The sequence below is a fragment of the Myotis yumanensis genome, unplaced genomic scaffold, assembly GCF_028538775.1.
Source record: "Myotis yumanensis isolate MYYU_CA2020_CCGP unplaced genomic scaffold, mMyoYum1.0.hap1 SCAF_8, whole genome shotgun sequence".
NCBI classification, from domain to species: domain Eukaryota; kingdom Metazoa; phylum Chordata; class Mammalia; order Chiroptera; family Vespertilionidae; genus Myotis; species Myotis yumanensis.
This window is the reverse complement of record NW_027223759.1, coordinates 21,178,260-21,200,545: the sequence shown is the minus strand read 5'-3', so window position 1 is coordinate 21,200,545 and position 22,286 is coordinate 21,178,260. Positions and strand designations below refer to the sequence as shown.

The 22,286-nt window shown below is 49.8% G+C and overlaps 1 protein-coding gene across 9 annotated transcripts in view; it reads left to right on the top strand.

The window, feature by feature from the left end:
* TNS1 (tensin 1) overlaps nucleotides 1–22,286 on the top strand; it is a 221,249-nt gene that overhangs the window by 44,611 nt on the left and 154,352 nt on the right. For all 9 annotated transcript variants that reach the window (XM_070422098.1, XM_070422097.1, XM_070422100.1 and 6 more), the window contains exon 3: nucleotides 11,235–11,272. Coding sequence is in view for 1 of the 9 variants with exons in the window: in XM_070422104.1 (XP_070278205.1) it covers nucleotides 11,235–11,272 (38 nt within the window). In the remaining 8 variants the exon portion in view is untranslated. The remainder of the gene's footprint in view (nucleotides 1–11,234; nucleotides 11,273–22,286) is intronic.

Here is a 22,286-nt window from a genome sequence, read left to right as displayed (position 1 = left end):
TTCTCATTTGGGGGGTGATGCAGAGCACACCGGATGGCAAGCATGTGGATGTGTGTGGCTGGTACATGGCAGGTGAGGGATGGCATGGATATGGCATGTAGCCTGTGCATGGATGACTGGTGTAACATGAGCGAATGGCATGTGGAAGGTGTGTGGGTGGCACGTGGAGTTGGTATGTGGATGGTGTGTGGAAGGTGTGTGAGTGTTGTGTGCCTGGCACTGGCAGTCCTACAAAGACACCAAGCCACAGTCCTTCCCTTGTGGCAGCTCAGGGGTGAGTTTAAGAGGCCCCAATCAGACTTAGGGGTGGTGGTGGCAGGGGAGGCTGCTGGCTGACAGGCTTTTCAATCATTGTTCTCATGATTTCCTAGAATAGCCTGGTGTTTGGCTGTCACTGATGCCAGAAGTCAGTGTCTTGGCCCACATCACACAGTGAAATCAGCAGGAGACCCCTGTACCCAATCTCGGCGACAGACACCATGACCCACCCAGTTGCCCCCCTTCCCCCACATGCCTCCTTCTCCTTCACCCCCATCTCCCATCAGTCAACTGAGTCACTGAGTTTCTCTGCAGCCCTTTAGGCTGCCGGCATTTCTCACCTGGACAACTGACTGTGGCCCCTTTGCCTCCTGTTTCCTGACCCACCTCTCTAACCCACCCTCCCTGACAGCTTGCAGGGGGACTCAATATAGACCTAGTTATGTCAGTTCCCTGGTAAAGCCTTGGGCCCCCACTACCCTCTAGACCAGCGGTTCTCAACCTATGGGTTGCGACCCCTTTGGGGGTCGAACGACCCTTTCACAGGGGTCGCCTAAGACCATCGGAAAACACATATATAATTACATATTGTTTTTGTGATTAATCACTATGTTTTAATTATGTTCAATTTATAATAATGAAAATACATCCTGCATATCAGATATTTACATTACGATTCATAACAGTAGCAAAATTATAGTTATGAAGTAGCAACGAAAATAATTTTATGGTTGGGGGTCACTACAACATGAGAAACTGTATTAAAGGGTCACGGCATTAGGAAGGTTGAGAACCACTGCTCTAGACAAAGGACAAACCCCTTCCCATGGCTGCGAGCCTGGCAGGACCCACCCCTTGCCAGCTCTCCGACCCATCTCTCCTCATCCCCCAAGTCCATACTTAAACCAGCTGCACCTTGCAGAGTTCCTGAAATGCCAGGTATGCCAGGTATGCCAAAGGGGCTGGGTTCCTGCCTGCCCTGGCACCTTTACTCCACCTGGACTCCCTCCTTCCTTCCCTTCATATCAGCGTCCTAGTGGAGCTGGGAGGCTGGGCAGCAGAGCCTAGTGAACAATTGTTGAAGCACTTAAAATTAGATGGCTTGCATGCATGCTCCCATATATTGCTCATGGCATCTGTTTTACAGATGAAACCAAGGCTCAGAGTAAGTAAATCTCTTGGCAAGGCACATAGCTGCTAGGCCAGTGTGGGGTTTTCAGGGTGTATGCTCTTTGGAGGAGGGAAGGCTTCTGACCAGGAGTTTCAGCTGATGTCGGACGGTGAAGTGGGTGTATCGAAGCGTGTGAATGAGTGTGTGTGATTGCCCATGTGGAGGGCATTCCATAGGCAAAGGGCTATATAGCCTTTAATGGAGGAGGGGTTGAGTGTAGGGGCCAATGGGAACTTTTGCAATACCAAAATCAGCCATATGGTGTCACCCTCCTCCTAAGAGTTCTGGCTGGTCGGGCGGTGGTTTAGGGTGGGAGTTGGGTGAAGTCTGGAAGGAATTGCTGAGGGTGGGTTTTTGTATTTTGCTTGTATAACCACCCCACCGGAGAACTTGCTTAAGTTAGCCCTTGACCCTCCCCCCAGTTCCTTCCTTCCTTCCTTCCTTCCCCAGTGTGCCTTCCCTTCACCCCAGTGACTCCCACAGCTGTGCTGAAAGGAGGCAGCAAAGGGTGGGGTAGAAGGAAGTCCCAGCACACTCACTGTGAGACCGGCACATTTCTGGCCTTATGTTCTGTGATAGTCTGTAGTCCTACGCTTCCCAGTTGACCTGGCTCAAGGGTCCAGGTTGAGGAGGGAATTTGACCCCAGGTGAATGGAAGGCTCCCAAGGTGAGCAGGGATGCCCCCAGTTTCACCTGGTTCTGCCGGGTGTTAACCTGGCATGGAGGTCAGGTGGTCAGTGAGCTGCCAGGCTGGTTTGGCAGCTCCGGGTGAGTTAGTGAGAAGTGGGAAGAAAGCCAGGGCCACACTCCAGAGGCACTACCAGGTGTCAGGACTGGGCCACGTAAGGGCCAGGGGTGAGCCCAGCAAGGGAGGGTCGTCAGTAAGAGGGCCGGGGTCACCAGGCCTCGGGGCAGGGTTGGGACCACTTGGGCTTACTGGTAGGAGCTGAACGAGTGGGCCCACTCTCTGTGCTTTGGAACCATGAGGTTGTGGTGGCATGAGATGGATAGACCCCTTATCCATCCACCTCTTCCTCCTTCCTTCCCTCCATTCATCCAGGGCTACCAGGTAAGGGTGGTTCCCTAGTTGAGGGGGCAGTCATGGACTAAAATCCAAGCCACATTTTATTTACCAAGCCCAACACAAAGCGTTTGTTGGTTCCTCTTCCAGTCTTCATTTCAAGTCTCGGGCTATCAGGTGGTAACCCTATGGATTAGCAGCCAGGGGCGTTGGGTGGGTGGGGTGTATAGAATGTCAAGCCTCTGGATTTATAGTCTTCCCAAAGCTTGTGCTGCTGAGGGGAATGTGGCTGCAGGTGGGGGGCAGTGAGAACACTTTGCTAGAACTTGAGAGGCTGGGGCATTCATCCCGTCCCCTCTGGCCACCCTGCTCCATAACCTCGATGGTTCTTCCACTTCTCACCCTCCTGCACTTCACTGTTTAATGCAATATGGCTGAGGGGGTGAGGTGTGAGACCAGGCAGGGAAGGGAGAGGACTCAAGGACCAACGAGGCGGATGAAGAACGAAGGTGGTGAGACATATGGGTGTAAGTATGACAGATATATATAGGCAATGGGGTCACCGTGAGTCCTCAGCCAGTCTTCTACCTCACTGAGCCTGTTTCCTCCTATGCACCACGGGGTTAATAATAAACCCTATCCTTGCCCCGCAGGGGGTTATGGTGGGGAACACCGAGGCTCTGTGTGTGGCTGTCAGTGAGTACTAGTGTGCGTGGGGCAGAGGTGGATGGGACAATGGCCCAGGGCCTTTGTCAGTGCCCGGGCTCTATTTCTGGCCTTGTCACTCACACAGCTGCTGTGACTTCAGAAGTCACTTCCCTGCTCAGGCCTCAGTTTCCTCATCTACAGACAAGGGTCTGGGCTAGACAGTGGGAGAGCCTGAAAACTCCCTGCTGGAGTCTGAATAGGCTGGACAAGTCTCCCAGTGCAGGCGCTGATTCACTTGCAGGCACAGTAATGAACTGAGCGCCCTCTGGGCTGGATGCTATGTCAGGTACTGGTGCCAAGACCCAGCCCCTGACCTGGGAAGACAGACATGCCACCAGCCGATCTCAGAACACGGTGGCAAAGCTGACACAGAGGTATGCAAGAAAGGTTGTCTCTGACTTAGCAGAGATTTTCCTGTCAGGCTTTAGCAAGGTGGGCATATGTAGGCTGGGTCTTGAGGGATGTGTAGGAGTTCCTTACTTCAAACAGTGGGTTTCCCACAGGTCCTGGGGGGCAGTGCATTAGGGGGTCTAGGGCCTTGCTCAAGGGCACTAGCCTCCCACTAGGCTGAAACTCAATGGGAGAGACCAGAATACCAGCTCAAGGGCTCAAGGGCCCAAGGGCTGCCATCTGGACCTGGTCTGAGACCCAGACGTAGACTACCTCCTTTCTTAATGCCTCTAGTCAGCCTGGAAGGTGAGGGAAGCTTCCTCAGAGTGGGATGTACCTGGGGAGTACAATCCAGCCCTTAATGGGACAAGTCTACCCAGAAGCCCTCACTGGTTGGATTTGGAGAAACCTTGGTTCAGGATCTCTTCCTTCCTCCTCTGTTACTTCACCGGGGGTTCCAGATTCTCCCGTGTCTGAGGACCTCCTTGGAGTCATCAGAGGCAGCCTTGCTGTGTGACCGTGGTGAGACACTTAACCTCTCTGGGACTAGCTTTCCCATTTCTCTAAAGGAGGGGCTGGACTAGATCAGAGGTTCCAAATGGGTTTGAAAGGAGTTGTGTTCTTTGGAGCTACTTTAGAGGCCTGAGAGGAAAGGGAAAAGGGGAAATCCAAGGAAAAGCTTAAGGGGCTGAGGCCTTGAAACACCTGCTCACTTCAACCAAAGCAGCCCGGGTTTTAGGAGTTAAATATATTCAAAGGTAGGATGGTGTGGTGGTCTTGCACTTGGCTCAGACGTCCTGGATTTAAATCCCAGCTTTGCCCCTTACCAGTAAGAACTTGGGCAGATTGCTCCACCTCTCTGAGCCTTGGTTACCTCCCCTTTAAAATGGGACATGCAGCAGGACTCCTTCCTCCGGTAACTGCAGGGATTAAATGAGATAACAAAGTGCTCGGATCAGGGCCTGGCATATAACAAGTATCAAATAGATATGAACGAATATCATTGAGATTCCTCATTGAGTTCATCTGAAAGAGAGTTAGGCTGCAAAAATAAAAGTTTGAAAACCACTGGATGGGACAATCTACAGGTTTCTTCTTGCTCCAACTTCAGAACCACACCATGCCCACTCCCCTGAGACACCTGGTAAGAGTCAGGGTTCTCCAGAGAAACAGAACTCACAGGATGTGTGGCTGGGCGGATGGATGGATGGGCAGGTATTTATTATACAGAATTGGCTCATGCAATTGTGGAGGCTTGGCAAGTCCAACATCTGCTGGGTAGGCCATTAGGCTAGGGACCCAGGGAAGAGTTGCTATTTGAGTTCAAAACCAGTCTGCTGACAGAATTCCCTCTTGCTTGGAGAGATCAGCCATTTGTTGTATATAGGCCTTCAACTGATTGAATGAGGCCCACCTACATTCTGGAAGGTAATGGCTTTACTTAGTGTCTGCTGATTTAAATATTAATCTTATCCTCACCCCCAAAAAATACCCTTTCACAGAAACATCTAGGATAATGTTGAACAAATACCAGGTACCATGGCCTAGCCAAGTTGATACATGATATAAACTATTACACACCTCCAGGACAGCGTGAAGATGAGCAGGGCAGGTGGGCAGCTGGGGAAGGAGCTGAGGTGGGCTCGGAGTGTGGGCCTTCAGCTCTGGGCTCAGGTGCACACTGAGGCTCTGTGCTCATTTTCTGACCCGAGGCCAGGAGGAAAAGGCCATTTAGATCCCAACAATGTCGGCTTCCTGTGTTCCCGAGAGGCAGGAAGCCACTCCAGGACAGAGTATACGAAGTCTAGTGAGGCAGAAGCTGGCCAAGGGCTGGGGCTGGGGCTGGAGTTCTGTGCCCATCAGGTAACTCTCCCCACAGTGGGGTTTCCAGTGCCCTCTCAGGCCACCTGCTGTGCGCTGCACAGGGGCAGTGTTGACACCCATGGGTGGAGATGGGGCTCCCAGGGCTCCATGAGCTTTGGTTTGACAGGGTCGCTCCCTAGGGGGCTTCATCTTGCAGGGCCACTGTCTTGAGAGGCCACCACCTTCCTTCGGAACTGGGGGAAGCCACCGTCCACTCAGGTGGGGTTGATCCTGAGATGTGTTAAGGGACGCCAGGAGGGGGAGGCTGGGCTCTCAACAGCTATAAGAGTACGTGGAGACCATCTGTTCCAGGGGCGGGAACAAGGGCCTTCAGGGGTAGTGCTGGCAAAGGAATGTGAGACAGCAGGGCGTGGTGGGGACCCTGTGCTGTTCTGTCAAAGGCATTCCAACTAAGAAAAAGTCTTTGTGTTTTAAACATTGAGCCAGCCGGTGAAGACAAGGATGCAGGTGGAGGTGCCAGTTGAGTGCCTTATTTTCTGAGCTGGAGTCTGAGGCCCAGAGACGGGGAGTGACTTGCTTCAGGTCACACAGTCTGTGTAGCAGTCAGGCCTGGAACCCAGGTCTCCTGACTCAGAGAGGGGGGCTCTTTTGTGTAATAATGCCGGCAACGAACACGATGAAGATGCTGCTAACAGCATCTTATAGAAAGCAGGCTCTGGGCCAACCACACATATTAACTCATCTAATTCTCACAACAACCCTGTGAGGTGGATGCTGTTAGGACCCCCATTGTCTAGATGTGGAAATGAAGGCTCAGAGTGGTTGAGTAACTTGCCCCAGATCACAGAGCTAGGGCGTGATCTTCTGAGCTGAGAGCCAGTCTACACGCAGCCAGTAGGTAAGTGGGTAGATGGAGAGCAAGACCAGTGATGAATGGATGAAGGATTAATGCAGTCCCTTAGTCTCCCCACCCCCTTACCAGGCTTGAGCATAAGCGGTGTTTGTACTAAAACACTCGGGGAGCACTGACCATGGGCCTTACTGGTCCTCTCCCAGCAGGGGCTGGAGCTGAATGAAGAGGGGTGCTCTCCCACCCTCCTTCCTATCTATCCCATTACCCCACAATGTCAGCCCTGGTCTCAGGGGATTAGCCTGGAGAGAATCCTTCCAGTTTGAAATTTACTGCATATTTATTGAGTCTCACCTGTACGTCAGACCCTGAGCTAGGGGGAGGGGCAGGATTCCAAGCGGTAGAGTTGAACAGGATCTCCCTTCCTTAGAGCAGCAGTTGGATGTGAGAAAGAACAAATCATAAAGGATTACTTAGTCCTCCGAGGTGTCAAGAGCTTTCCAAGGGGTGTGAGCTGAGGGATATGGGAGCACAGAGGAGGGAGGGACCATCTTTGAATGCCCGACTACCCAGGGAGGGGCCTTTTGAACTGGGCCTTGAAGGATGTTTATGAGTCTGCTTTTTGCAGACTTAACGTTCTTCTGGGGAACTTGGTATGGCAGGAACAGATCTCTTTGGGGCAGCAGCTGGAGATGGAGACAAGACCAGGCCACACAAGTCCAGGTAAATATGCTGAGGAGCTGGACAGAGGCTTCTAAGCTGGTGACACGATCAGTTTGCACTTGAGAATGGTCTGTAATTCTGTGGATCGAAGAGAGACAGGCTGGAGGAAAGACAATTGGTCTGAACTGGTACAGTGGTGGGCTGGGGAGGAAGTTTGAGATTCAACAGCCTCTTTGTAGTTACTTTCTGAGCCATGATGACAAATTTCTTGGCAGGGTGAGGACAGGGAAGAAGGAGTTACAGAAAGGGGGATACAGGTACCCAGGGTGCAAGGAAGGACTCAGGAGATGGCCTCTGCTCTCAGTTCCCAGCATCACCTTTTGTCTGCTTGCTTTCTGAGGGAACCTGTGCTCTGGTTTCTGCATTAGCTATCTGTAGCTGTGTAACAAATTACCCCAAAGCTTAGCAGTTCTTAAAATGAATACAAAATTATGACCTCACAAGTTTCTCGGAGTCAGGGATTCATGAGTGACCTAGCTGGGTGGTTTGGACCCTGGGTGTCGCATAAAGTTGCAGTCAAGACGTCAGCTGGGGTGCAGACACCTAAGGGCCTGACTGGGGCTGGGGAATTCACTTCTACGGGACGCTGTCATATGCCAGCCAAGTTGGCCCTGGCTGGTGGCAGGAGGCCTTCGCTGTCCACCACATGGCCCTTTCCACGTGGCTGCTTGAGTGTCCTCATGACATAACTGGCTTCCTCCAGAGTGAGTGATCCAGGAGACCATGGCTGAAGCCACAGTGACAACCTCTGATGACAACCTCAGAAGTCACACATCATCATTTCTCCAATATCCGAGTGGGTACACAAACCAGCCCTATTCATCATGGGAGGGGACTACAGATGGATGTGCATACCAGGAGGCGAGAAACACTGGGGCCAGCCTGGAGGCTGGCTGCCATAGTTTCCCTTTCGGTAACACATGTGCAGAATGGCAGGGCCAAGTTTCAAACTGTAGCGGGAGGATGCACATTGGAACAGGAAATGCTGCCCTTGGGAGAAGCCCTGAGAAAGGTGACTAAGATGTAAAGGCACCTTTCCTAGAGGGGCCCAGGGCAAGAGAGTTTCCTGGGGGACTGAGGGCAGGTGCTTCTTCTTCTTCTTTTTAAATATATATATTTATTAATTTCAGAGAGGGAGAGATAACATTGATTGGCTGCCTCCTGCATGCCCCACACTGGGGATTGGGCCTGCAACCCAGGCATGTGCCCTGACTGGGAATCAAACCGTGACCCTGATTCATAGGTCAATGCTCAATCACTGAGCCACGCCAGCCAGGCCTGAAGGTGTAAAACTCTGTCCTCCAGGGCTTCGCCACACCTGCCACTTGAGTTCAGTTTGCTGAGCTTCTGTCTTCTGGGCGGGGGGCCAGGGGGAGGTCTTTCCTCACTCCTCACTTTCCAGAACAAGTTCTGCATTCCAGCACACAGGGAGCATTCAGCCCATTGTACTGCAATTGCCCAATGATTTCTCCATCTGCCCTCCATTCAAGGGTGCTTGTTGAGCGTCTGCCCACTGTGTGACAAGCAAGGCTCCCTGTATGGTCACGTAGGCCATTCAGTGCCAAAGGCATCTACCCAAGAGAGCTCTTGGAATCAGCCCATGCTCATCAAGCCATGAACCCAGGTACAAGGCTGGGTCCCAATGGAGAATAAACACCTTTCTGCTGTTCCCACAAGGACACTGTACTCAGCTGTGTATCCATACAGCTGGTCAACCCAGAGGGGGGACTTTTTCTCATTTGCACAAAGATGCTGTTTGGTGCTGTGGGCCTAGAGCAAACACTGTTCTAGGTAGTGGGATACGGTGTGAGTGAGACAGGCATACTCCTGCCCTCACAAGTCTAGTGTGGGGAGATCCACTATACATACGTGAAACAGACATTACCCAATGGCTTCAGATTGTGAGCTGTGCCAAGAAACAAATGATCAGGGTGCTGCTGATAAAGAATAATGGGGAAGCCTACTGTAATTTGGGTGGTCTGGGAAAGCCTCTTTGAGGAGATGGCTTTCAGGGGCTTCCAGAATAAAAGAAGGATTTGGCTTGGTGAACAATGGAGAGCTGAACTGAGGGAGAGCATCCAGGCAGCTAGAACAGCAAGTACGAAGGCCCTGAGGTAGGCAAGAGCTTAGTGCACTGGAACTGTCAGAAGGACGCTGGAGGGAGATGGAGGCCTGGCTCCCCTTGTGCTCCTTGTGGCTAAACTGGGGTTGGGAAGCCCAGAGTGGACAGTTAGGGATGCCTCTGTGGTTAAATATAAGATGTTGGGGGGCGGGGGAGGGGTAGGGTGTGGCTCAGGAAAAAAGTGTGGTGGTGGGCATGATTCAGCGGGGGTGCACATAAACTCAGGGGAACTCTTCCGTCAGGTCCAACTCAGCCAACATCTAAGCCTCTACTGAGTGCCAGGCTCTGTGTAGTGTGCGCGTGCATTAGAGAGAGATCCTTCCCTTGAAGGCCCACACCCTAGGAAGCAAGGTGGTGGCAGGCGGTGTGTCCTCTGTGATAAAACCTAGTAGAAGGTGGGGGATAGTGAGCGAGGCCTCCAGAGGAGGGCCCAGGACTTACTCTGGAAGGCCTGGGGTTTGATTAGAGGAGGATGGGGAAAGGTCCCTCTGGCTGGAGGCAGTGCTGGGTGGGGGACCAGCCTGGCTGGGAGAGCCAAGTCGAAGCTCAGGTCACAAGGCCTGAGGCTCTCAATTCCACATTCTAGGGCCAGAAAAGAAGGCGTAGGGGGTGGGGCTGCTGCTGTCAAAATGGAAATACCTTCTGGAGCGGAGCTGCCACCTGGGACAGTGGGGGTGGGGTGGGGGCGTGGGGAGAGAAGCTGAAAAGCTGGCCAGATGGGCATGACTTGACTTGGGTGGCCAGGGCGGCTATGTCCTGACGTGGCCGGGGTGGAGGCGTCTCTGAGCTAGGCTGGCTGGTGGGGTCAGGAAAGCCTTGCTCAGCACTGGCTGAGTCATATGCCTGAGCTGGGGCCAGGACTAGGCTCTGGGAGAACATGGTCCCAGGGTAGGGCCCAGGGCCAAGGCCACATCCCAGTCTCCATCCACTGTGCCTCCCAGCTCTTCCCCAAACCCCACACTCACAGACAAATCAGAAGCCTTAGTTTGGGGAGCCCCAGAACGTCTTTGGGTAGCTCTGGGCCTTCATCTGTGCCTCAGTGTCTCCTTCTGTGTACTGCTGAGAATCAGGTTGGGGCGGCCTGGACAGCTGGCTGTAGCCAGGGGCTGTGGCTGTCCAGGATTTGGAGTCAGGGCAGCTCTCCTGCCTCCCCCTTTCCAGTGTCCCCAACCCACCTGCCTCAGCAGGTACTGGGCAGCCAATAAGGCCAAGTTAGTACAGAAGCTCAGCTCAGGACTCCGCACCCAATCTGTGGGACCTGGTGGGAGGGGCCCACCAAGCCCCTGGGTGGAGGGCCCTGGGGGTGGGGCAGGCAGGGCTGGGACATTCCAGGCTGAGGGAACCCCTTAGGAAATTTGATTCCAGCTTCTGGTGGTAGGAGGTGGGGAGCAAATTCTGTGTGTGTGCGTGTGTGTGTTTCAAGTCATGCTGTGTGAGCATCTGTCCACATGTCTGTCCGACTGCTGCACTCTGAGGGTCTGCTATGAAATTGTGTGTTGGTCAACACCGCCCCCCCCCCCCCACCCCCCCAGTCAGAGGTTTCTCCTTGGGTACGGGTGTGCATGTGTGAGGCTATATGTATGTGTATGGCTATGTGTGCCTGTATGGCTGAGTGCGTGGGTTGCATGGGTGTAGTATGGGTGTCTGTGGTTATGAGTGAGTGTGTATGGTTGTGAATGTGTGTGTATATGTGCACGGGCCCTCTTCCGCACCATGAATTGGGTCTGTGTGACTCTCTGGGGGTGAGTGAGTGTGAGGGTGGTTCCGGGTGCCGGCTGCCTGCTGGGTGTGTGTAAGGGGAGAAGGCCCCTCTTATTCCTTGGCGCGGGTCCTGTCTGGGTCCTGGCCACCTCTGGACCTAGCCAGGATCCAGCAGGGGATTAGGTCCCCTCCCTCCCCCTGCTCCTCCTATCTTCCCACGCCCGCCCGAGGGGCCCTGGCCCTGGGGTAGACTCTGCCCAGCCCGCGGGTCCGCAGTCACAGCGTTCCCGCCCCGCAGGCCCTGGGGGAGCTGCGGCCGCAGCCCCGCCGCCCCCTCCTCCCTGAGCCCCTCCTCCCCTTCTTCCCTTCCGAGCGCGATTGCAGGCGGGGTGGGAGGAGATTGCGCCGGAGTTTCCATTTCATACCTCGCGGCTAAACTTTCTTTCTGTGTCTCGCTCTCTTGCAGTCTGCAGCTTCTCCTGTCATCGGAAATGCCAGACCAAGGTAAGGGGCTGCGGGCCCCCACGGGGGCTCAGCGACTGACGGGCTCGGGTCCCTGGACTGGAGAGGGGGCTCCGGTGGGGCGGGCGGTGCTGGGGTCGTCCCTTCCTCCTCTCTTTGTTTATGCAAAGCTTGGGGCAGGAGCTGGCTCAGGTCAAGGTGAAGGCGACGGCCTGGGGGAGGGGGCGGAGGGGAGGGGGAGCGAGTTGAATCTGGGCGGGGGGTGCAGCTCCCATTCTCTCGCTCCTGGAGGTTGCTGGTGGAGACCGAGCTCCGAGAGAGGGGCCTTTGGAGGTATTTCTCCTAGTTCTCTGGGAGGGTGGGGGCGTCGAGGGGGAGGGGATGCATTTCAGTTCTGCGTGTGGCGCAGAGCCCTGGTTGGTCTGATTTGGGCAGCTTAGAAAAACTCGGGAGGGGTCGCAATCGCCAGACCTGGAGTGCAAAAGGGATAGGTAGGGGAAGTGAGGATGAGGTGGGAAAGGGGTGGAGGTCAAGGTCGCAGTGGTCCTGGAACCTCCTGAAGGACCATCCTACTCTCTCTGACCAGTCCTCAGTTTCCCCATCAGTGTTTTGTGGCTGATCTTGGTGGGAGAGGAAAACTAAGACAAGAAGACCAGAGGAATTGGTGGGCCTGGGTGGCCGGGCTGGCTGGACCCCTGCTGCAACCTCTCAGGCCAGGACAGAGGGGTGATGGAGCAGCTGGTGGTGGCTTCTTGGAGTAATTTCCTTCCCAAATAATCCATCCCAATCCCTCAGCTCTTGGGAGGTGGAGATGTTTGTCCTTAACCTTTCAGATGCAGTCAGTCTTTGCACTCTCCCTATTACTGTTTTTCTCTCCCTTCTTATGAGCTGGGTGACTCTGGGTGAGTCATGTAACCTCTCTGAGTCCCTGTTTCATCCTCAAGGATACAGGAATAAGAAAAAGCTATTACGAGGATGAGACGGGATAATGTGTGTGAAGTGTCCAGCACAGTCCCTGACACATGGTAGGCCCTCAGAAGCATAGCAGTGGATTAGTATCAATTGGTAGCTCAAGTGTTACCATGGAGAAGGGTGCTGATGGAGCAGGCAGTCTGAGAGGGAACCCACTTCCTCCTGCGGGACCTTGCTCAAGCAAAGCACACAGCCTTGCTGGGGCATCTCCCACCTGTACACTCCAGGTTGGAGTGTTCTCCTAGCAGAGGTGCAGAGGGCCTCGCTCACAGGGGGGACATCTGTACAGTGTCTGCCCCACCTGCCTTCCGCCTTTCTGCCTCCCTCAGCTTTTGCTTCCTACGGTGGGGATTGAGTACTGCTTCTCCCTCCATACCCCTCCTTGCTCTCTTCATCCAGCCGAGATTTTCCACCCTTCATCCCAGAACCTTCTGACTTCTCCACCGTCGACCTCCTCCCTACCGCCCTTCCTGCACTTGTTTCTCTTTATTATTATTATTTGTTATTTTTTACTAAGAGAGGAAGGGGGAGGGATAGAGAGATGGAAATATCGATTAGAGAGAGACATTGATGGGCTACCTCCCTCACACCCCCTACTGGGGCTCGAGCCTGCAACCTGGGCATGTGCTCTGACTGGGGATCGAACCGGAGATGTCCTAGTTCATGGGTCGATGCTCAACCACTGAGCCACACCAGCTGGGCAACACTTGTTTCTCTAACTAACATCTTGTACGGTGCTTTGACCTTAGAAAGCACTTCAATGCATTATCTGATTTCATTATTTTAATTCCATCAGAGCATAAAACAGGCCAAAAGATCCATAGGAAACCGAGGCACCCAAAGGTTGAATGACTTTCCCAAGGCATCGCAGTGTAATTCCTCAGTCATATCTGTCCTAGGGCCTTGCGCTTTCTTCTAATTACCCCTTCTTGCCTACCAACAGACATTTCTTTTTGATCCACACCTGCCTTCCCTCTTAGCTTCCCATCTCTTAACAGCAGTGGATACAGTTAGAGAGGATAAGGGGATGAATGTACTGCCAGTGAAGGGTCTGAATAGGGCCAATGGGGGGCTCAGAGACCCGGAGAGGCGTGACAGAGTTAGCCTCCTGTTGCACAGTCACCTCCTGTTGGAGACAGAACGGTGCTAAAGGTGACTCCTGGGTGGGGTTGTGGCCTGCCTAGCAATTCTGGCACATGCTGGGGGCTCAGGATACACCAGGCTCAGCAACACTGCTCTGCCCAGCCAGGGCCAACCAGAGGAGCGAGGTGGACTGGCAGGGCAGTGGCTGGACAGACAGATGGGGTTTGTTATAGGATTTTCCTCTACAGCAAAGGGGACCCACTGGTGCTGTGAGCTCCACCCAGCTGGCAAGTCTCCCCATAAACCACAGCTCTTACTACTGGCCTGCCTTTTCCTCTTGCGGAGAAGGGTGATGTGAGCCTCAGAGCACACAGCAGAGCTCTGTCCTCTGGGTTTTACAACCATTTGGGGGTCCTCTCATCCATTCCCCTACCCGAGACGGAACTCGGTAAGCAAATGTGTATGGAGCTCTTTTTGTGCGCCAGACACTGTTGTAGGTGAACAAGACAGATAAGGCCTTTGCACTCGTGGGACTGACATTCTAGGCAGTAAATAGGCAAACAAGTCCCATAAGGAGATGAGTTAGAGTAGTGGGTTAGAGAGGGCTTGGCTTAGGTGGCCCAGGAAAACTTCTCAGAGGAAGTATTGTGCAAGATGGGACCCAATTGATATTACAGGATGATCCGAGAGATGAAAAGAGCAAGTGCAAAGGCCTGAGGTGAGATGAGCTTGTCAGGCTTGAAAGAAGATGTGGAGATTAGTGAGCCCTGGAGGGGTTTGAGTGTGAGCAACATGATTCTAAGATCTCCACTTTAAGGAGGCCACTCTGGCCTTGAGCAGTCACTGGGAGATGGGCCAAGAGGCCACTGATGTTGCCCAGGTGAGAGAAGCTGGTGGCTTGGTCCATGGTGCTCATAGGAAAGACTGTGAGAAGGGACAGGTCTGGGATGCATTCCGGGATAGAGCCCAGAGCCTGGCTGATGGATGGGATGTTGGGTGTGAGAAAGAGAATGGGCTCAAGGATCTCTCTCAGGTTTTTGGCCAGAATAACTGGGTGCACGTGGTTCCATTTACTGTACTATGATAGATGAAGTGTGTGAGAAATTTCTAGGAAGAAGGCGCCAGGATTTCTGCTTTGCTTGGTCTCTTATTTCACAGTTCTTCTCCAACACACTGGGGATTTGTTGCTGAGGTTGGTCCTCCCTTGTCCTCTCAAGTTCAGCCCACTCTGGCCACCACTCCAGTAAATGGCTTGTTCTGGATGCCTTCATATGCTACCTTGTAGGCCAGGGGTGGGGAACCTTTCGGATATTTATAACATCATTCTTGGACGAAGGGCCATTTGGATATTTATAACATCATTCTTGGACCATACAGAATTATCAACTTAAAAATTAGCCTGCTATATTTGGTCAAGCATTTAATTAACTCACACCTAATGCCTTGGCAGGGCCAGACCAAATGATTTTGTGGGCCTTATATAGCCCCCGGGCCGGACGTTCCCCACCCATTTTAGACTATTCCTACAGCATGAACCCATGGCTCAGAGAGAGGCTGAATTAATTATATGTAGCAATACAATGTAACAGAGTATCCCCAAATTAGTAACTTAAAGCAGCAACTAATGTTTATTATCTCATACAGTTTCTGTGGGGCAGAAATTGGAAGCAGCTTAGCTGGAGGTTTTGGCCTGGAGTCTCATGCAGTAGCAGTCAAGATGCCAGCTGGCCTGCAGTCATTTGAAGGCCTGACAGGGGCTGGAGAATCCACCTTCAAGGTGATTTATTCATGTGGCTAGTGAGTTGGGGCTGGCTCTTGGCAGGAGGTCTCAGCTACTTGCCACACAGACCTCTCCACAGGCCTGCTTGAGTGTCTTCGCAACATGGCGCTGGCTTCTTTGGAGTGGGCGATTCAAGAAAGAGCAAGGTGGAAGCCAGATATCTTATTTCCTAGCCTTGGAAAAAACACACTGTAATTTCTACAATATCTGATTGGTTATACAGGCCATGCCCATTGAGGGGCTTATATAAGGACATAAATACCTGGAAGCAAGAGTCCATGGTGCCATCTTAGAAGCTGTCAGCCACAGATGCCCGGAGAGAGGGCTAGGCTGACCTGGCTCCTGGGAGACCATGGGAGTGGGGTGGGGATCAGACATACCTGGGGTTTGAACTCTACCCCTGCTGCCTTCCAGTTTTGTGAGCTAGGTTGTAGAGGATTAAATGCACATCTGCACATAGTAGGTACCTTTCTCCTTTTTTGGAACCACAGGTGAAGACTAGGAAGGAGCCTGGATAGTCTGTGCCCAGTTTCTCGCCACTTGGACCTGCTTGAGAGAAAATGCTCAGTTGTGGTAGAGGAGGGCTCAGTGCTCAGCTCAGAGAGGGTGTTAAATACGTGTTCATTGCACCAATAAGGGCAGAAGATATGTTGCATCCTCAGTTTCTAGAATAGTGCCTGGTCCATAGTAGGGGTTCCAGTGAAGGAGTAAAAGGAGGTAGAATAAAGGAATGTTGAGAAATGAGAGGTTCCACTTAGGAAGAGGCTGGGGAGGGGAGGACAGATGAGAGCAGGAAAGAGAAGGAACAGCAAAACCACTTTTTAATTCCCTTCCACAAAGCCCTCCCATCTCCTTACACAGAGATGCTCCAAACAGTAATTCCAGTCATTTACCTTTTCTAGTTGGGGTATAACTCACATACTGTCAAGTACACGAATTCATCAGTTGGTACATATACATGAACCAGATCAGGATCTAGAACATTCCCAGCATCCCAGAAGCAGCCCATATGCTCCCCTCCAAAGTCAATATCCCCCCCAAAGGTAATTGTTATTTTTACTTGTAACATCCGAGATTAGTTTTGCCTCTTTTTAAATTTCATATAAATTGAATCATACAGTATGTTTATGCTTGTGTCTGGCTTATTTCAGTCAGCATTATGTCTGGGAGGCTCATCTGTGTTCTTGTGGTTCATTCTTTTTTATTGCTCTGTTATATTCCCTCTGTTGAATCAACCACATGTATTTATCCATTCTACTGTTGATTGCCGTTTGGGTTATTTCCAGTTTGGGGCTGTTATGAACAGACCTGTTCTGAATATTGAATCACCTGTGTCTACAACAGAACTTAACAACACACACATTTTCACTCCCCTTCTCAGTTCTGTGAGATGGGCAGGGCTCATGGTAACCCCATTTAGCAGATCCCAGTTGAGATCTAGAGAGGGTATCCACCTTGGCTAAGGACCTCTGTGCACAGTGGCCTTCTACATGATTCTGGCACTGCCCTGGGGTAAATGGATGGAGAGCAGGTGAGAAAGGAAGAGAAAATGAGAGGCAGTGAGAGAAACAGAGATGTATATAGAGAAGGGGCTGGGTCAGGCACCTGAAATGCACCACAGTTCGTGGTAGCCCCCCTGCCCAGCGCTGCTCTGAAATCTCTTGAAAGAAGCAAGTTGTAAGCCTCCCTTAGTCCCCACCCTTATGTCCCAGAGGGTTCTTATTTGTCCCCAATTGTTTCTCTTCTGTTGGGGATTTAAAATGAATGGCCCAGGATTTGTCTTCTACTTTATTTAGCGTGTGCAGTGTGTATACACATAGCAGATTTCCTTCTGTTTGGCTTTTCTCCTCACTGCCCTGCTACATGATTCTGCAATCTCCAGGTACTATGCATTTACTTGTTATTTTTAAGGAGACTTAATTTGAATTGTTTTAGAATTATGAAAAAGTTGCAAAGATAACAGAGAGTACCTGCATAGCCCACACCATTTCCTCCAATCCCAAGATACATTTTTGAGAAACATTTATCCCTTGTTTTGAAATCGCTGACAGGAACAACTCCTTCCAGCAAAATGCTCATTGTGCATTCCAGGTCAGATAAGAGTTCAGTGAAAGGACCAGGCAGCTGCCGGGCAGGTAAATGACCCATCCCTTTGGTTCTCTCCTACCCTCCTCCCAGGGCCGGCACCTCCCTATCCCAAGTACCAGGTGGGGGGAAGGAGGAGGCTGTAGCAATGACTTGGTCTCCTCTTCTGTACTATAGGGGTTTAAATCCCATTCTTTAAGCTTGAAAGAAGAGGAAATCCCATAATGAACCCTCACCTTTCAGTCACATAACACATCACCTTTCCTGCTCTCTCATAAACACACCTGCAGCCTTCTTTCAGTTGTGTTGGAGGCTTGCTGTGTTTTCCTACTACCTGGAATAGCTGGGTTGGGGGAGGTTCATGGCCCCAGGCCCCATCGAATGCTCTAAGCTCAGCTTGAAGCTCTTTGGCCTTAAATGCTGAGTTTAAATCCTGACTACATCAGTAACTGACTGTGTGACCTTGGGCAAGTTGCTTCACCTCTCCGAGCCCCCGTTTCCTCATTTGTAACACAGGGATTACAGTAGAACCTATTTTGTAGTGCTCTTGTGAGCACTGTGAATAATAACCCAACTAAAATGTCAAGCTCAAAAGTAAGTTGTCAGAAAGTGAGAAATATTTATTATTTTGTATTCCTCCTGCCTTTTCCTAACTCATTGACGGTGAGGAGAATCTGTGAGACCAACAAAACTCGCTGAGGGCACTGGTGTCAAGAACTGGATACTTGGGCGGGTGTGTGTGTGTGTGTTTGTCAATGGGGGGGGCGGGGAGGAGACATATGTAGTACTTTAGACAAACAAACACACACACACACACAAACAAAAGAACTGGATACTTGCATATGTTTTGCTCCTCTCTCTCCCCATCATCAAGGAAGAGTGAGGAACACGATGCAGGCGAATATAATGTGTCTTTTGCTTGTTTGCTTGCCTCAGGGTACCTGAGATCTGTGGCTTCGTTTGAGACCTGGTCCGCACATTAGAATCACCTTAGTGTACTTTAAATACTATACTGATGTCTGGGTCCTACTCCCCAGAGATTCTGATTTAATTGGTTTGGGGCATGACCTGTGCATTTGGGATTTTTAAAAGTGACAACCACTGGTAGAAGTGTCAAATAGTAGAAGCTTTCTGGAAAACAGTTTGACCATTCTGTAAGGTTCAGCATACACTCGCCATGTGACCCAGCAATTCCACTCCAACGTGTTTACCCAAGAGAAATGGAAATGAGGCCACAAAAAGACTTGTACATAAATAGTCAGCAGCTTTATTCACAATAGCCCCAAACTGGAGAAACCCAAATATTCCATAACAGGTGGATAGACATGCAAATTGTGATATAATGGTCCCAGCTCTCCTCCAAAATCTCTTGAAAGAAGCAAGTTCTAAGCCTCCCTTAGTCCCCACCCGTATGTCACAGAGGGTTCTTTCTGTCCTCAATTGTTTCTCTTCTGTTGGGGATTTAAAAGGAATGGCTCAGGATTTGTATTCCACGTTATTTAATTGTTGCGTGGAATGCTAGTCGACAATTCAAAGGAATGAACTAGTGTTACAACATCGTGGATGAATCTCAAAAGCTCTGTGCTGAGCGAAAGAAGCCATATACACAAGAGGATGAACTGGATGATTCCATTCTTATGACATTCTCCATAAGGCAAAATGCCCATGACAAAAAGGAGATTAGGAATTTCCTGGAACCGGGGTGGTGGGAAGATTGAAGGCAAAAGGATGGAAGGGAACTATTTTTGGATGATAGAACTATTCTTTGTTTTGATTGTGGTGGTGGTTATTCAGATTTATACATTTGTCAAACTCATTGGACTATAGACTTAAAAGGCATGCATTATTATTGTATGCAAACTGTATCTTCCAGGTAGGTCTCCTTTGCAGCCACATTTGAGAACTGCTGGCCTGCTGCTTCCGGCGACCCATGTCTGTCCTTGCTGTCTTGGTCAGCACCGAGCACAGTGCCAAGTGTGTAATAATGCTTTCTGGGGTCAAGGGCCTTTCTTACTCTTTTTTTTTTGTAGCAACTTTATTGAGGTATAATTCACATACAGTTCACCCATTTAAAGTTTACAATTCAATGTTTTTTTTATATATTCAGTGTTATGTGACCATCATCAGTCAATATTAGAACATTTTCATCACCTGGAAAGGAAACCCTGTCCACTATAGCTATCACTCCTCAATCCCTCCATCCCTCCCCCCACCCCTGTCCCAGCCCTGAGCAAACAGTCATCTACTTCCTGTCTCTGCATATTTCTCTATGCTGGAGATCTCATATAAATGGGCTAATAGAATGTGTGATCTTCATGACTGGCTTCTTTCACTTAGCATAATGTTTTCAAGGCATATCCTTATGGCCGAATAATATTCCATCGCACAAGTATACCACCAGTTGATGCACTTTGGGTTGTTTCCATCTTTTGGTTAATAGGAATAATGCTGTCATGGATATTCATGTACAAGTTTTTGTGTGGACATACATTTTCATTTCTCTTGGGTATATGTCTATGAGTGGAATTGCTGGGTCACATGGTAATTCTACGTTTAACTTTTTGAGGAAATGCCAAACTGTTTTCCAAAGTAGCTTGTATTAGTTTTCTAGGTGTGCTGTAATAAAGTACCCTAATCTGTATGACTTAAAATAACATGTATTTGATCTCTCACAATTCTGGAGGCTAGAAACCCATAATCCTGGTGTGGGCAGGGCCATGTTCCTCTGAAAACTATAGGGGAATCCTTCCTTGTCTCTTCCTGGCTTCTGGTGGCGTGCTGGCAATCCTCGGTGTCTCTTGGGTTATAGGTATATCACTCCAATCCTCTGTCTTCAAATGGTATTTTCCCTGTGTGTCCTCACTCATCTTCTCTGTGTGTCTGTCTGTCTCTGAGCCCAAATTTTTATAAGGACACCACACATATTGGATTATGCCCACCATAATGACCTCATTTTAATTTACCTCTTGATTAACTTGAAGACCCTACTTTCAAATGGGGTTGCATTCTGAGGTACTGGGGATTAGAACCTACCTTTTTGGGGAGGGACACAATTCAGCCTATAACATAGCTGTACCATTTTACTTCCCCACATATTGTGGTTTGTTTTATTTGATTTCCCTGATGAATAATGATCTTGAGCATCTTTTCACGTGCTTATTGATTATTTGTATATTAGGGGCCCAGTGCACAAATTTGTGCACCTTGAAAGGAACCATGGGCCACCAGGCTGCGGTAGGCACAGGGGCAGGTCTTGGCCCACCCTCCGCGCCCCTGCCCGTCCCTTCCCGCCACGCCCCCCCGCCCCCGTCCCCTGTCTGCTGGCAGCCCCTCTCCTGCTGCTGCTGCGCCCATGCGCTGACGCTGATGGGCGCCGGCCCCCCTCACAACTGCTGACAGCGCAGAGTGATTGGGGCTGGTGTCATTAGCAGGTGTGAGTGGCAGCTGCTGCCCCGATCATCCCTCAGGAGTGGGGGAGGTGGGGAAGCCTCAAGAGCAATCAGGACCAGCAGCACTGCTCACAACTACTGATGGCACCGAGTGATCGGGACCGGCGCCAGGCAGGGCACTGGCAGTGGGTGCGAGTGGAGGCTCCGGCGCCAGCTGCAGGTGCGAGCGCCGGACAGGACTGCGGTGTGCAGGAGCACAGAATTTTCAGTAACCACCAGAGGCTCGCCCTGATGACAGTGACCGACACCCCGCCTTGGTTTGGTGCTCCTGCTCACCTGTTCCACCATCCCACCATGGCCAACACCTGCCATGTTCCACACACGCCCCCTGGTGGTCAGCGCACGTCATAGCAACCGGTTGTTCAATTCTGGTTTTCCACCGTTTAGTCTATTTGCATATTAGCCTTTTATTATATAAGATGTTTTATGGAGAAATATCTATTCAGACTCTTTGCCCATTTTTAAAATTAGATTGTCTTTTTTATTGAGTTGTGTGAGTTCTTTAAATGTTGAGGATACAAGTCTCATCAGATATATGATTTGAGATATATATTTTCACATTTTATGGGTTGCTTTTTCATTTTGTAGCACAAGTTTTAAATTTTGATAATGAAATTTATCCATTTTTTTCTTTTATGACTTTTGCTATTGGTGCCATATCTAAGAATCCATTGCCAAATTCAAGGCCATGAAAATTTAACTCTATGTTTTCTTCTAAGAGTTTTATGGTTTTGGTTCTTACAATTAGGTCTTTCATCCAATTTGAGTTAATTCTTATATATGGTATGAGGTAAAGACCCAACTGCATTCTTTTGCATGTGCCTATCCAATTGTCCTAGAATAATTTGTTGAAAAGCCTATTCTTTACCTCACAGTATGATCTTGGCAACCTTGTCAAAAATCAGTTAATGTAGATGTGAGAGTTTATTTCTGGACTCTTCATTCTATTCCATTGATCTATATGTCTATCCTTACATGAGCACCACACTATTTTAATTACTGTTGCTTTGTAGTAGGTTTTGAAATTGGAAAATGTGAACCTTCCAACATTGTTTTTCTTTTTCAAGATTTTTTGGCTTTTCTGCATCCCCTTTTAATATCTGCCTATCAATTTCTACAAAGTAGCCAGCTGAGAATCTAATGGGGATTAATTGATTTGAAGATCAATTTGGGGAGTGTTGCCATTTTAACACTATCAAGTCTTCTGATCTATGAGCATGGGATGTCTTTCCATTTGTTTTGTAGCTTCCAGAGTAATGTAAGTTTTGAACTTTTTTGGTTAAATTTATTCCTAACTATTTTATTCTTTCTGATGCTATATTAAGTGAAACTGTTTTTGTAATTTTATTTTCAGGTTGTTCATTGCTAGAGTATAGAAATACAATTGATTTTTGTATTTGATGATTTACCCTATAACTTTGATAAACTCATTTATTAGATTCCTTAAGATTTTCTATATACGAGATCCTGTCATCTGTGAAGAGAGACAGTTTTACTTCTTCCTTTCCAATCTGGATGCCATTTGTTTGTTTATGTATTTATGACCTAATTGTCTTGGCTAGTACCACCATTACATTATTGACTAGAAGTGGCAAGAGCAGAAATCCTTATCTTATTCTTGATATTTATTTATTGACGTACATTGATTTTTAGCTGTTAAAACAACCTTGCCTTCCTGGGATAAATT